Source organism: Anoplophora glabripennis, unplaced genomic scaffold (assembly GCF_000390285.2).
Source record: "Anoplophora glabripennis isolate ALB-LARVAE unplaced genomic scaffold, Agla_2.0 scaffold14, whole genome shotgun sequence".
Lineage (NCBI taxonomy): Eukaryota > Metazoa > Arthropoda > Insecta > Coleoptera > Cerambycidae > Anoplophora > Anoplophora glabripennis.
In genome coordinates, this window is record NW_019416352.1 from 797,785 (window position 1) to 813,648 (window position 15,864).

The 15,864-nt window shown below is 34.5% G+C and overlaps 1 protein-coding gene across 1 annotated transcript in view; it reads right to left on the bottom strand.

The window, feature by feature from the left end:
• Positions 1-2,052: 2,052 nt before the first annotated feature.
• Positions 2,053-15,864, bottom strand: part of LOC108904056 (obg-like ATPase 1) — a 67,689-nt gene continuing 53,877 nt past the window's right edge. Inside the window, exons 8-10 of the mRNA XM_018706439.1 lie at positions 15,524-15,670; positions 5,894-5,990; positions 2,053-2,433 (exon numbers count right to left, since the gene is read on the bottom strand). Coding sequence (XP_018561955.1) covers positions 2,200-2,433; positions 5,894-5,990; positions 15,524-15,670 — 478 coding nt within the window. The 3' untranslated portion in view covers positions 2,053-2,199. The remainder of the gene's footprint in view (positions 2,434-5,893; positions 5,991-15,523; positions 15,671-15,864) is intronic.

A 15,864-nucleotide genomic window follows, 5' to 3' on the forward strand; every position in this document is an offset into this window, starting at 1 on the left:
AACGAAAAATTACCCGTTTGTTTCTAATCATCGATATTTCGGTAACAAATTATTACACAGTAAATCCAAGAGCGGGTTTAAAAACTTGAAAAAAATCTTTACGAAGACCTATCATGGCTTTAGCTACGTACTGTCCAAATTTGATTAGTGCATCTCTCTATCCGGTTGCCGCGATGTTATGTTTTCAGCCACTAAAATTGAATAATTCCAAGTATTTCGAATTTTCACCACCAAGAACGGCGGTGACAACATTATTAATAGCAATGCGATGTTTTGCATTGCATTAGCTATGTCCTCTCTAAATTAGTGCATCTCTCTAGGTTTCGAGAATTCAATATCTACAGGGTGTTTCACGGTGACGGCCCATTAGAATTATTTCAGGCATTGGTTTTGAATTTTGAAAATTTGGGATACAGGGTTTTCGGGCACGCCCTTCTCACCTAAAATAATGGCGTTACCGTACCACTTCCGGCTATACCGGAAGTCGTCATCAGCTTATTTTAAATGAAACACCCCCTTTGAAGTTTTGCTAAAAATTCCAAAGCTATCCTCGCAAAAAATTACATGAATTTAGGTGATTACACAAAAAATAGTAGATAACTTAAAAACTAGAAGAGATAGATATAGGGAACCCTGATACCATTCGAAAGAGAATAAAATTGTGTATCAGAATATAGAAAAAACATACAGGGTGTTCCATTAAAAAAAAACGACTTATGAAGGTTTGAAGTTAACTAAACTCGGCATTAAATTTTTAGCACCCTGTATGCAATTAAGCCACTTTGAAAGTATGGATGGGAAGCTTAGGGGTCTAGCTATCCCCACTATAAATATTGTTGCTTTATATTTCTTATTATAAAATACACATGGTTTGAAGCTAGTCACTATTTCTTTAATTAATTTTAGGAATAGGGAAACTTCATAAAAGTCCACCTAAAATAGCACGTGGAGTCCAAAATTGCAATAATATATAGGGTGTTCCATTTAAAACAAGCAAGTTGATGTCGACTTCCGGTATAACCGGAAGTGCTACGTGGACGCCATTATTTTAGTTGAGAAGGGCATGCCCAAAAACCCTGTATCCCAAATTTTTAAAATTCAAATCGAAGTAGTCTCTTAAATAATTCTAATGGACCGTCACCGTGAGACACCCTGTATGTGCCTGTATGTGTGTTTTCAGTCAGAAATTTGAATAATTCCAGATATTTGGAATTTTCACCACCAAGAACGGCAGTGACAACATTTTTAACAGTAAGGCGGAAAATAAGAAATATTAAATTAATTTATAGAAAAAATTCAAATGTTTCACATGGCTACTTGATTTTTTTAATGAAACTATAATTATATTCAATATCTTGGTTTATGAAAACCCGATAAATTACACATCGTTGTAAAGAGAATTTCCTCTTTCTTCTAATAAGGCAAAAGTTCAATATGGCTTTCATAAGAAAAACAAAACTTAACTAAGTATCGCTCAGCATAGATTTTTAGAGATACCTACGTCAATACTGACAGCAAAAATCGATTCCTACATCATTTAGTACCAGACTTACACATATTTGTTAAAAAATATTGAAGAACAAGTGAAACACGTCTAAAACAGGAAATAGCATCAACCGGTTTTCTTCGAATATCTTCGGAACTATTCGGAATTTTCTAAAAACGGACCGTGAATCGCCATAAAATTCTGCACATTTTTGCATATTTAGCCATTTCTATTATGCTTAAAATAAGAAAAATACCTATGTAGTGCAATTAAAAAGTTGTAACCCCGCTTTAAGAAAATTTATAGGTTTTAGGGCATTGAAACCTTCATTAAAAAAGCGCTGTTCGTAATTTGTTGTTAGCCTTGAGAAATACTAAATAAACAGTTGAAATGTCGGCAAATTTTGCTAAAAAAGAAGCTTTTGTTAATTGTCCTGAATTCTCAACTCTTATATAAAATATTACAACAACTAGAATGTTTATCTACTTACCTTCAGTTTTTAGAAAAAAAAAAGATGATACCTACACAACCAAAATTATTATTGTTTTTTAGTAATACCAATGCACTTAAAAGTATATGCATTTATTCAGTACAGGAAAGGTGACAAATGAAAAACAGTGTTAGAAATGCGAAAATCAACAATTCATGCTGGCATAAAAAAAGATCATATTGACGTATAAATAAACAATGACGCAGATCATAGTAAGCGTCCGTCATTTCTTCTTCGCTTGTTGCAGACCCGCGCCGGCATTGAACTTGAAGAATATGATGTCCCCGTCCTCCACCACGTAATTCCGGCCCTGCTGCCTGTATTTCCCGGCAGCTTTGCAGGCCGCCTCAGTGCCCTCGTTCTTGAAGTCCTCGAACTTCATGACTTCCGCCATGATGAATCCTTTCTCGAAGTCGGTATGGATGCGACCTGCGGCTTGTGGCGCTTTGGTACCTTTCTGAAATACAACCGGGTTGATGTATTCGTCGCTAGAGGGCAGCACAGCAATGATTTTTTAAGTAAAGTGGCTTTTAGAAATGGGAGATTCGATTTGTCACAAAAGTAATAACCATAATATAAATAAATAAATAAATAAAGTGAATAAATAAAACATTGATATTTTTCGATTTTGGTTTCTCTGAAATATTGACTTTATTCCGACATAATTTAAATTCTTGAAAATTTTTGAGGAATAAAGGAGAATAAATGAGGAAATTAATAAAAAAAATTATAAAACACTTACATACACGGTAAAAAATTAGATTAACGCAGGAACCATTAGATATGAAAGGCTTATATGGACAAAATAATGTAGAATGGTTGGCAACATTTTATTGAAAAAAATGCCTCTTCGTTTGAATTTGATTAAAAAAGTAACATCCGTACTTTTTTAAATTTAGCTGTAACTTCGTTTTGCGGTAAAACTGAAAAAATTCTTGAACCATTCTACCGTAATCTTTATGTTCTTTTTACAGACATGGTAGTTGTTTTTTAATCAACATTTTCGAGAAAACGATTTTGTTTTTTTTTGTAATAAAATCCAAGATAGCACATCTTGGTCTTTATTTAAATAAAAACATTGTCATTTTAATATCAAACGAATTATAGGTACGATATTTTAAGGACGATTCTAGAATTTTTTCAGTTACATTGCAAATAATAAAGTTAAGTACATCTTATTTCTCCTAAAGCGAGGTTTTCAATTTTTTTTCTTTATTAAATGCGTTTAGCTAATTCAAACAAATTCAATACTTTTTTATAAAAATCATCAAAATCGAATGAAGTCAATGTTCTTCTATACCAGAAATCTAGATATACAGTATACAGAAGAGGGAAAACTTCTGCTGCTGATATTGCTGGAAACTACCACTAAACTGCATTCCTCAACTACTATCAAATTACACCAGCAATACTAGCAATAAATAATTATCCAAAATAAAAACTAAAAGTGATATGTGTAAATACAATTGATACATATCTGATTTAATAAAATTTTAAAGAATGTAATTAGTCAATAAAGCTCGGAGTTTTCGTCGGCTAGCCATAGGCGTGTTCGTCGTAAACAAATAAATAAACAGGTAGGTATAAATAAAAATAAATAAATTTGCGTACTTTATCAGCGAAACCTATTGGCGCTTTCGACATTATTAGAATATTAAAACACGTATACACGAACGCGAAGAAAATAACTGAAAATTATTACTGGTTTCGTACGGTGCGCTGTTGCGAAAGGTCGACGCGAGGCTATGATCATCCGATCGAGTCCCGAGCTCTATTAACCAAAGAATATTGTATTATTAATATAATTTTATTCCAGTCATTTAAAAAATTGCAATTACAAAGAAATCTTTTTGTTTCCTCTTTTTACTTCGAATTATTTTATCGGGTATCTACCGTCCTTTCATATGGAATTGATAAATATTAATATAACAAAATTATACACATACATAAACTTTCAGAAAAATCGACATTTTGAAACGACAGCATGTGTTTTTATACACCGTGTCCGAAAAAGACCCGAACCCCCTACAACTCTTCAGGATAAAATCCTCTCAAAAAAAGTTCAAGAAAAAAGTTAAAAAAAAAACTATTTAGCGGCGACATTGTCTTTGACCTTGCCTACAATTTTAAAGGTCAAATCAAGGGTTCGGGTATTTTTGGGACACCCGATATAATTCTATGCTAGTTGAGACATAGCCTACAGAGTAGTTAGGAGTTTTGTCCGAAAGGCTCGATATTTTTTGAATACCTATATTTCTGGTATCGAAGAACATTGCTTGACTCATTTGATAACAATTTTTGAATTTGTTTGAATTACTTTAATACGTTTAAAATAGAAGAAAAAAATACAAAAGCTAATAATAGAATTACATGTTTGTCTAATTTTTTTCTAAATCCAAATGAATAGCCATATTGTTTTCTATGAGGCATGTTGATAAAAATTTCTGCACTGTATTTTCTCTGCACAATAAATCGAAATTAAACATTCTGCATTTCATTTTTTTGCGCAAATCCGAAAACCGCAATTTTGGAAAACAAAATATAGAAAAGTAAGAAATTACCCTATTATAATGGAAACGTTTAGCCCTGTCCAAATGATGGGCCTATGTTTTCTTTATTTAAAATTTTTCTATGTCCTCCTTTACCGTTTTCAAAAATATTCATATCTTCGCAACAATAAATGATAATAACAGCAACACAAACGTAATATGTAAATAAAATAAAACGCATGTCATAATATCAAAGAGAGGTTCAACGAAAGCCAAATTAGTCGAGATCCTTTTGCCTACAATTCCTACTATTTCCCACCCTTTGATGCACTCACTGCATTATCTAACAAGTGTCTTAGCTTGTTCAACCATTTTCCAATTTCCAACCGGGAAAATAGTCCCGCAGCGCCATCTTAAATACCCCTGTCATTACACGGATGAATGCGTTCCATATTCAAGTAGTCGATTCGAATATTCCGCGGATGTTCTGCCAGGACGGCGACAAATGAAAATAAAAGGCCCATAAAACTGCCAAAGCAAAGTAAATAAATTACCCGTGTCCTGAAATTGTCTCTGCGGGAATTTGCATAAGAATGCCCCGCGCGCTTGAAAAATGGAAAACGACGACGGCGCGCCCCGAATTTTCAAATGACTTCGCTTTACATAAGGGAATATTATTCGGATGGGACTGTGTTTGATGTTGGGGCAACGTTCGTTCAATTTTCTGGCGAAGAAGGAGAACAAATTGTACCCACGTTTAATGTTAGTAGGTAAGGCCTTTTATATATAAATTTTTTTATTGAAAAAAATGAATGAAAATAAAAAATTTCTAATTTAATATACAGGATGTCCCACCAAGAATCGTCACTATCGAAATCTCGGAAAGTACCGATCAGATAAATCTGAAAATTTGATGGCACTTCCGGTTATACCGAAAGTCGATATTAACTTTTTATTTTAAATGGGACACCCTATACAGGGTGTCCCAGAGCTATGACAGACTTGATCGCGGAAACTAGTCGAGATAGAAAGAAATGTTATATAGAAAAGGTTTTCTGCTTAAAAAGATGCGTTTAATCATTTCATTTTCAAATATACAGGGTGCCCCAAAAATATGGTATATTACGGAACTTCAATTTTTTAAATGGAACACCTTGTACATTTACCAAATTTTCAGATTTATCGGATCAATACTTTCCGACATATAGATAGTGGCGATGCCTGATGGGTCATCCTGTATAATAAAAATGTCGAAGTAACTTATCTGTCGTCTCGAATGTAGGTAAACAGATTAAAAATGGTTAATGACCAACTTACCAACATGGTTGTCGAAAGTCTCAAACTCGATAGTGACAGTTTACTGACTTGTTATTTTCCAATAGGAAACTTTTGTATACAATTTTTTTTACTAATTTGTGAAATACTTGCCTGGATTGTCCAAGCCTTGACTTCATCGTGCCCAGCGGTGAAGAAGTATTCTAATTTCAAGGCCTTGTAACCCTGAACTATGATTTTGCCCAGTGCACTGAAACAAAAATCAGGGATAACTAGAATGTGGTATACTTTTCTACAGTCACATACAACTGTTGAATTTATTAAACCTCTAATTTGAGAAACTGTTGAATTAAGGTAAAGAGATTTTATTTATTAAACATATGCCTAACCGTAGAAAAAAAAACGTATTAGTTTCTATAAATACTTAGCATATTCATAAATTCAAGGCATTTACAAACTTAAAAGGCATTTTTTAATGGCAAACAGAATCCATTAATTATTATTATAAGCAATTCCAATAATCAAAATAGGAAAAATAATAGAAAACGGTGCTTAAAATTAATAATAATCAAAATTGTTAAAACTTATTAAGGACCTCTGGAATCATTGTGGCTGCAGATAGCGCGCCTTCTGCTTTTCTGTCCAGTTTTTTTCGCAAAACTAGAGAAATTGCTACCTAGTCATATATATATATATATGTCATATATTTTTCTGGATGAATTGTTTTCTTTTTATGAAAAGACAGTGACTACGGACTGTATATGTGTGCGTATAAGTGCGAGTAAATATACTAAAATGGTCCACCAATACAGTAACAATAAACACCTGTCAACGGAGCAAATTGAGAGATGGAGTCAGCGGTTCAAAAAATGTTTCTTCGTATTATTGTGGTTAAACATATTTCTGCTTATTAAGTTTTCGCAACTCGATTTGTTTACTCTTTAAACCTTCTTTCCAAGTTTGTAAACACCCTCTCACATCATCCCGTACATAAAGTGAATACTTGCGGTCGTAGATAATGCGCCGTGTCGACTTTTTTGTCCCGTTTTTTATAGAAAATAGTTACAGTTCAACGTATATCAATCAGTTACATCAATACATGTGAAGCTCTGATTAAAAATGAGAGTTAACTGCGACTTGTGCAAACACCTGTAAACAGAGCCAGTCGAGTTACCGATAGAGTCAGCGGTTCCAAAAATGTTTCTTGATATTATTGTAATAAGTCACTAGGTATAAAAAATATCTTATTTGAATATTATTAATTGAATATGTTGCTGCATTTTTCTTCCCTTTTAGCATTTGTGTATGCGAGGGGATGGCCTATTATTACCCTGACGTCGAATTTTACAGTTCAAAGACTTTGGTATTTGAAATTAGTTGCAGCAATTACCCCAAGCCTGTATTTTCATCACGTACCTCGATGCATTTACGTTCTCTCCATTTTTCTAATTGCCGACTGGCTCATCCGTGCCAGTACGTTTCGCGGGGAGGGACAGCCTACGGTTAGCAGGGCTTTTAATGCGGTAGCGTAGGCCAATTCCGCAAAACGTCTTATTAGGCTTTATCGTTTTCGTTTTGATTTGCAGGTTATGATTATTGTCACGCGATTGTTATTTTTTTGCGGCAACCAGGGCCTACCTTACCGTTAACTGTTTGACGTTTGCGTCAATAGGACTGCATCCAAAGGTTTTCGTTTTGTGCAATTCGCATAGTTGGGTGGGTTCAATCAACGTGATTTATTGAAGGAAAATTATACCAGTGAAAGAATTGCCACAGGAAAAAAAATTATGGAGTAAGACAGAGTGAAATTATCGTGTTTAAATTTTATGAAAATTTTACACAATGTCCTAATTAAAAATGAAAAAAACAAACTTTACATGTGGGTCCCTGAAAGTTGATTTTTTCTCAAAATTATTCTAGGAAAAAAATGAATTTTGGAACTCTGTTCCTGAATATCTGGCACGTAATTAATTTTATGGTTAAAAAAACAATGTTCAACTTCGTATTCGTATGGAGACCTTATAACCATTTGAAATACCATATTTCGATAAACTAACACGATAGTAACGCGTTGTTTTATACAGGGTGTTTTTAAATGAAGTAGCAAAAATGGTAACAGTGAATGTAGAGCCCAAAATAAGAGGATTGAAGTAAAAATACCTTATATGAAAATTGCACCCCTGAGGCTTTATACCCTCTCAAAGGAGGGGATGGAAATTTACATTTTAATAACATGGAGAATGCTAGAGACACGAAACTTGGTATGATCATCCTACTAATAAAGAGACAACTTTTCAATATTTATTCGATCATTGGCGTATTTTAAAAAGGAGTGAAACAGTCAACCCCATTGCAATATTTTATTAGAAATTTTTTATATGAAGCAAATTATTTATTTAAAAATATTTATTGGGAATACTGATTTATTGTGCAACTTTTTTACATCTTGTAATTTTTCGATAAAACCGATAGTTTTCTAGTAAAAACATTCTCAAGTAATGTTGTAAGATTTTCGTTCAAAAATCTAAGATACTCGGCCGCTACAAGCCTGTGTGGAAGAATAAAAGGATCTACTAGAGCATTTCCTACAATTCCCATCCAAACGTTTAAATTGAAATTATGTTGACATCTCGAAACAAATATTTCATGAGTATTTTCTTCCGACCATGAATGAACATTATGAAGGTTTACTGCACCCACTCTAGGAAATATTAATGTACCAATAACAAAAATCCACGCGGTTAGGTAAATCAGGGTGATTCAGTTCTTGTACGAGTTGGTGGTGAAAAGGGTATAAAAGATTTTCATGAGCTACATTCCACACAAGACTGTGAGAAACTTGCAGTCGCCTGGACACCTGTCTTGTGCTTGTACCACAGTCTTGTTCTAGATGTTCCAGTATAGCTTCCTCAGTATCAACAGTTCGGACATTGCCCGGCACCCTCACGATTGGGCTGAATTTTACCAGTTTCGTGAAGCCTTCTTTCCACCGAGGCCAATGTTTGCCTATGAGGAATCGGTCGGTTTGGATATTTTTGGTGGTATAATCTTACTGCAGCGTTACTATATTTTCTGGATTCGAAAAACACTTGGAGCATGTCGACATATTCGTCATTGGTATAAATATTATTTGCCACAATTATTCTGATAATAAATTAATCAATTGGTACTAATTATTGGTTGATAGAAAGTGTCAATTTATTAATATGACAAATAACAATTTATTTGTTATGACATCCGTCTACTTGATTGATTGAAGTTAATATCACATTTTTTCATCTCTTCGAAAAAAGAACCGATGGAATAGAGTCCTAAATTGCACGACATTTAAAAGGACATCATAATTCGGCATGTTAGCATAATTAACAACTATTATTTCTCAATTAGTGAAAATAGAGGCGAATCTTCGACGTTTTATTACACAACACACCCCTAATCTTTCCGTGGATGTGGTCCACCGGCCAGTTTAACATTTTTAATGAAGAAGGAGCCTCCTTGCCCTGTATTTAGGTAGTCCTTATATCTCCAGGACTGGATAAATAGACACTAATGGCTATAAAACTCATTTTAATGAGGGTCTACGGCGAATTTGCGGCCTGGGTCCAGTTCATGAATCGTCCCATATTAACAGCGTCTTTATGGGCAAAAAATTACGTCTCAGTTTCGATAGGTCGCCAGCCAAGCTCCTGAAGCGCCAGTACGTCATCATTTACAAAGAAAATTGTGGACAAGATAGAATTATATTTAAAAAGTTTCAGGGAAAGGAAAGATTTGAAAGCATCCAATGGTCTGGTAGAAGTCACACAACTTTGCCCATTCAAGAAGTTCAAGTTTGGGACCTCCAGTTCATCCATTTCTGGAATGTAGAACTAGTACTTTGGAACAATATCAAACAGAAAAACTGAAACATTTTCCTTTAAGCGTATTTTTAGATAAGGTACCGAAGCTATTGTAAATGTTTCTCTTTCATCCAAGCGCGTTTTGCTTCATGATTTTAGATCTGGCTTGAATTTGGGAGGATCAAACAAGTTGGAAGAAGGAACAAAGAACAACAAGAACAAAGGTGGGTGCACTATTATTTTAAAATAGCATAAACTAACAGTATAACCTTAATTTCACATTTAAACTACTCAACGGAAAAACAGTTTGGTCGGTGTGGTTCTTGGCAATAATTGGTGGGTGAAGAAGTGGAAAACTGGTAGTAGTATTTCCTATTTCCCTTAGCAGATACTACTGCTCATCTTGTCAATTTTCCACTTCTACACCTACATCAATAGAGGGCGCACAGAATTGAGCATGATGATGAGGTTAAAGAAGTTTCTGGCTAAAGGAACAACGAAAAACATTTCATTTTAATTTAATAAAAATAAGGAAAAGTGAAATAATGGCATTAACAAATGAGATTAGTTAAGAAGTTGTAGAAATAGGTCATTTCTACCTGCCTATAATCTCACATCTATTGCATTGCCTGGTGATGTCAGTCTGTCGCATCATTGTTGATACATTTTCAGACAGATATTAAATTTATGGTCTTGCTTAATTGATCTTGCTCTTTAGAAGCATCCCGAATTTACACTGAAATATATCCTCAATGCATTACTCCTGATCATACACAGCAACTAAGTCGAAAACGTCGTTAGATTCCGTTAAAATATCTAATTGCTTAATATTTTAAAGTTCCCGCTTTAGGAAATAATAATTATCAGCGCCAACCACTACTATTTACGTTTATCTGTTAGTGTCAGGCTTTATAAAGAGTAATGGTTGCAAATTAGACAACAGACCTGCACCACCGCAACCTGTTGATGGTTTCCAGCGATGAAAAACAATCAAATTCACAGTTAGATCTACTGTCTTCAAATGCGGAACAACAACTGACTCCCTTCGTCACCGTTGACCCGCACTATCACCCCCACATGCACTGTAGGTTGCCTACAATTCATGTATTTGTAATGCATCCTATTTCCCTTGAAATTCAAAATATTCAATCAAAAACTAAGCGTCAGGCAATTGTCAAATCAGTCAAATGTCAAATACCTGCATGATATGTCAAACTTCTATTGTCAATGTCCGTATAAAGCTCTAATTTTGCCATTGAGACACCCCGTTCGTTCTATTGTCCGTGTTCATAGAATTGAACTGGACAACTGGGCTTCTTCGGGGGCTAAAAACCGTGGGCGAGCCGCTCGCCTAACTCGGTCGAAATATTACACCACCTCCTCGACGGACTAATCCGGGCACAATGGAAAAATACGAATTAAAGTTAATGACAATAATGGCGGTCGCACAGGCCCACGGATACCCCGGCCGTGTTTTTGTGAATGACCCGGTACGGACGCAGACGACTAGATCCCGAAACCTATCATTACGGCGAAAAAGATACCGACGCGCGGTCGGAATCGAAATGGATTTGTCATTCGGTCGTTATTTTTAATGGGGCGGCGTGGTGCGGGGCCAAATTGCCGACCCCGGGCGATTACACAAATTTAAAATTAAATTATGAACTCGGCGTGGTGTTATGACTGTGGTAATTTGAGGCCGTTCTCCGTTTCCAGTCTTCTCTCGATCGGTTAACAAACATATAAAGACTTTCATGGAAAGCAAAAAGCGATCACAATAAAAATAATTAAGTATACAGGATCAGTTAAAAAGTCATGACGAAACAGAGTTGTTTTTTCCTTATTGGAACACCCTGTATATTATTCCATATTCCAAATCTCACGAAATTCCAAACAATAGTACATTATACTATAAGGGAGAGAAATGCGTTATTTTGGCAGAGGTGCAATTTGAAGCCCGAGGGCTAAAATGCACCGAGGACAAAATACCATCTCTCCCGAATGGTATATACTATTTTTTCCACGGTCTCATTAACTTAAAAACACATATTTTGTCATTATGAAGTAAGTAGCACCAGAATTATTGTATTCGGATTTGAGCATTTATTTAGTAGTCGTTGAGTTATTGTCATAACTACAAAATAAACAAACAAAAAGAATTGTCAAATTAAGGTGCTAGTTTGGTTTAGTTTAAAGTTTGTTTAGTGCACAATGAATAATTGTGAGTCGGAAGAGATTGTGGAGGCTGCAAATATTGCAATAAGCAATTTGCTGCCTACGAAGTCAAGATCTTTATACGATATAGCCTACAATCGGTTCAAAAAGTGGTGCGCCGAGAAAAATGTTCAAGTATACAGCGAGAATGTTTTGTTGGCATACTTCAGTGAAAATGCAAAGAATTACAAGTCTTCCACATTATGGGCGCAATATTCTATGGTTAAGTCATGCTTGATAATTTACGACAACATAGATATAAGCAAATTCCCCAAGCTGATCGCATTTTTGAAAAGAACCGGTGACGGATATCAAGCGAAAAAATCGAAAATATTGACAAAGGGTGAAATCGACCGTTTTCTATCAAGTGCAGATGACAAAGAATTCTTAATGATTAAGATAAGATTACTTTTGTTGTTAGATATTTCAATTATTAAGTATTTTGATATTTTATAGGTTGGATTAATTCTGGGGATTGCCGGAGCTTGTCGAACTGATGAACTAGTCAATTTAATTGTAGATGATATTGAGGATGTAGGCTCTTCCTTGATTGTAAAAATTCCAAACACTAAGACAAAGATTCCACGTACCTTTGTGGTTACCGATGTGGGAAATATGCTTGAATTGTTTCGAAAATACCTGTCCCTTCGTCCTCCCCACGTGAAGCATAAGCGCCTTTTTTTTGTACTACAAAGCAGGAAAATGTAGTTCGCAGCCAGTTGGCAAGAATACCATGGGAAAAATTCCGAGTGTAGTAGCTTCGTATTTAAAATTACCTGATGCTGCATGTTATACTGGTCACTGCTTACGAAGATCTTCAGCGACATTACTGGCAGATGCTGGTGTGGATATCACGACAATAAAGCGTCATGCTGGTTGGAAATCAACGACAGTCGCTGAGGGTTATGTCGAGAACTCCATTAAAAATAAGACCAAAATTGCTAATCAGGTTTTAGTAGGTACCACTACTAGCGCAATCACAAAAACTGTAAATGTAAGCGAAAGTAATATTCCTTCTAATATTAATTTTGAAAATTGTACAAATGTAACATTTAATTTAAATGTCAATAAATAATTTCAATGTTATCTTTTTTTTTGCATGAAAAACGTTCTCCATAATGTAAACTCCCTTGGGAGCATTATACTCCCTTGGGAATAATCGACTACTTCTGTTTTAATTTTGATGTCATAGAAACTGATTTCTACTCCCGACCGTGGAAAAAATTCATTATAGCGCATCATGTACCTAAATTCACCGTTTTCGAAATATTGAACTTTGAAAATCAAATTATCTTTGAAAGTGATCATCTTGACAACACATGTCAAAAATACAAGTGTGAATAATTTTCTCGCAAGAATGGCAAAAAATACATAATTCGTTTTATGCTTTTTCATCAACCCTGAACTATTATGCTTTTTTATTTTCTGTAAAAAAACTAATAATAAAATTAAATCATATCCATATCCTTCACCTTGAGTTATTTTCAAAATAAATACACATAATTTGGGGTCCTTTTTCTTTTATAAATTTGGGGGTAGTAAAAAGTCACTTTTAGTCAAAGTAAGTACATGATGTGCTATATGAACTTTGTTTACAATTTCGATAAGAATTGAAATATGGGATAATATACAGGGTGTTCCATTAAAGAAAAAGCAACTTTGTTGCGTCATAACTTTTTGACTGATCCTTTTTTTATTGTCATAGGTTTTAAAAAACACTAAAACGTTTGTATCTTATGATTTTTCGATAGATATCTTACTTTAGGAGATAATCGACCGTATCTATCAGCGAGCCTGTATAAATATGGGACAATTTTGCCTTAAGAATTCTTTGGACCTAGAAAAAAAATATGATTCATTTCTAGTTTTTGCTTAGCGATAATAATTTACTTCTCCAAAAATCATACAAGAATATAGCAACAATATATTTATAATTATGTTTAGATCAAGTCTAATAATTCAGCAACATACCATACAGGGTGTCCCGAAATTCATGCAACAAAATTTGGTCATAGATTCTTAAGACAAATTTAGGGGACCCGTATTTTTTCTTTTTGCCAATTGGCCCCCTCTTTCGGAGTTACAACCCCCTGAAATCTGCCCCTTTTTTTATATCTCAAAACCATGTTCTACGAGAATCACTAAATTTGGTACACAGGCGTTTTATGACATGTGGAATCTCACAGTGCTAAAGTATAAAGGGACAAAAAGTTTATAAATTTAATGGCTTCCTATAGGACAGATAATTTTTAAGAAATTTAAATATGCGACCAACTTTTTTTGGCTCCAAAGACAAGGGGGCCCACAAAAAATTGTCTTAAGGAGGTTACCCGCCAAAAATAGCACCATCAGATTCCACATGTCATAACCCCCCTGTGTACCAAATTTAGTGATTCTCGTACAACAGGGTTTAAAAAAAAAAAAAAGATTATTCTTAGGGGCGGACTTCAGAGGGCTGTAACTCCGAAAGAGGGGGCCACTTGGCAAAAATAAAAAATACGGGTTCCATAAATTTGTCTTAAGAATCAGTGACCAAATTTTGTTGCATGAATTTCGGGACACTGTCATTATCGGTACGAACGATATTCAGTTGTGACTCATTTTCTGTTGTTTTTATTGTTTCCCAAACTTCGCTCTTTCCGCAAATTGCCAATTAGCAGTAGTTGAGGTGTAATATTTTGTTTACGTTTTGTTCACCATAAATGAATGTAACAATATGTTATTCATCCATGGGGAAGCAATTCACGAATCACAATCATATACCACATACACCACATATATTTATCATACGCTAGGACATTATTTGTTGTCGTGTCTTCGTGTATTTTAGATATTGGTAGTGTTACTCTTCGCCTTGAATGGTGAAAACATTTTCTTGCCTGTAGATTTGCAGATATAAGATATTATTGACAATAACTCTATAGAAGCACAAGAACAATTGCTCGACTTCACAATTACGTAAGCTATAAATTGTTATTAACTTTACGCTTCTATATCTTAGAATCTACACAATAGAATGCTGTCGTATTTGGCTAAAAAGCAAGGGCTTACGACTTAGTTTTTATGTGTGCAAGATTTTGTCGATTGCATGGGAAATTCCCTGGGCAATAAATAATTGTTTATACAGTAAAATGTTGAAAAATAATGTTGATCATTGTTTATTATGAAAACAAGTATCTCCAAAAAATTATGTGCATTTCTAAACCTTAATTTAAACCGACGCCGACGGTACGCGATAACTTTTTGAAATTTTCTTAATTAACAATCCTGTCAATCGAAAACCACGCGATCGATTGTTGCAAAATTTTTAGGGTAGAATTGAAATATGTTTTACTATTTGTTCACAAAGTTTCGTCAACATTTATAAATATTTACTTATTTTAAAAATTGCTCGAAATATACATATGATTTTCTTTGATTCGCAGTTGTAACTTTACAGAAAATCGTCAAATAAACAAAAAATAAAGGATGACTGTTTTATTTAAGGCTTATTTTCAATGTTATAGGGAAAATATGTCGAAAAACGGGTAATTTTTCATTCTTTTTGTATATTTGTTGTTCCCCTGAATTTAACAATGGTTTTTTGGAATAGGCAAACTCGGATTCTTATTCTGCATAATATTTGGGATTTTTCTGTACAACAAAATAGATGAATTCAAATACAAACGCCTCGAATGTTCTACCGTCTGGACTATGTAGGTTAAAGAACAAAATACACAAAGAAACATACCTGGTGACGTTGTTATCTTCAAGGAACTTCTTCCTCAGCTCTGGATCCTCGTATTCCTCGAGGAGCTTGTTCTCGAAGGCCCCGGAGAAAGGGATAATTATCGCCCCGGGATCGTTTTTGTCAACCCATTCTTTGATTTTTATCAACCTGTTAACAAAGAGCGAAGAAAACAATAAGTTTTGCGTGCAAGGACAACAAAAGGATAACATGTGACGAACGTCGTGAGACACGAATATTTCGATGGTTTTAGAAAATTCCGATAAAAAATCGGTACACATCGGCCAGCTAACGGTTCAATCAAAGGTGGTTACAATGGGAAACCGCAAAGGTATCGGGACTTT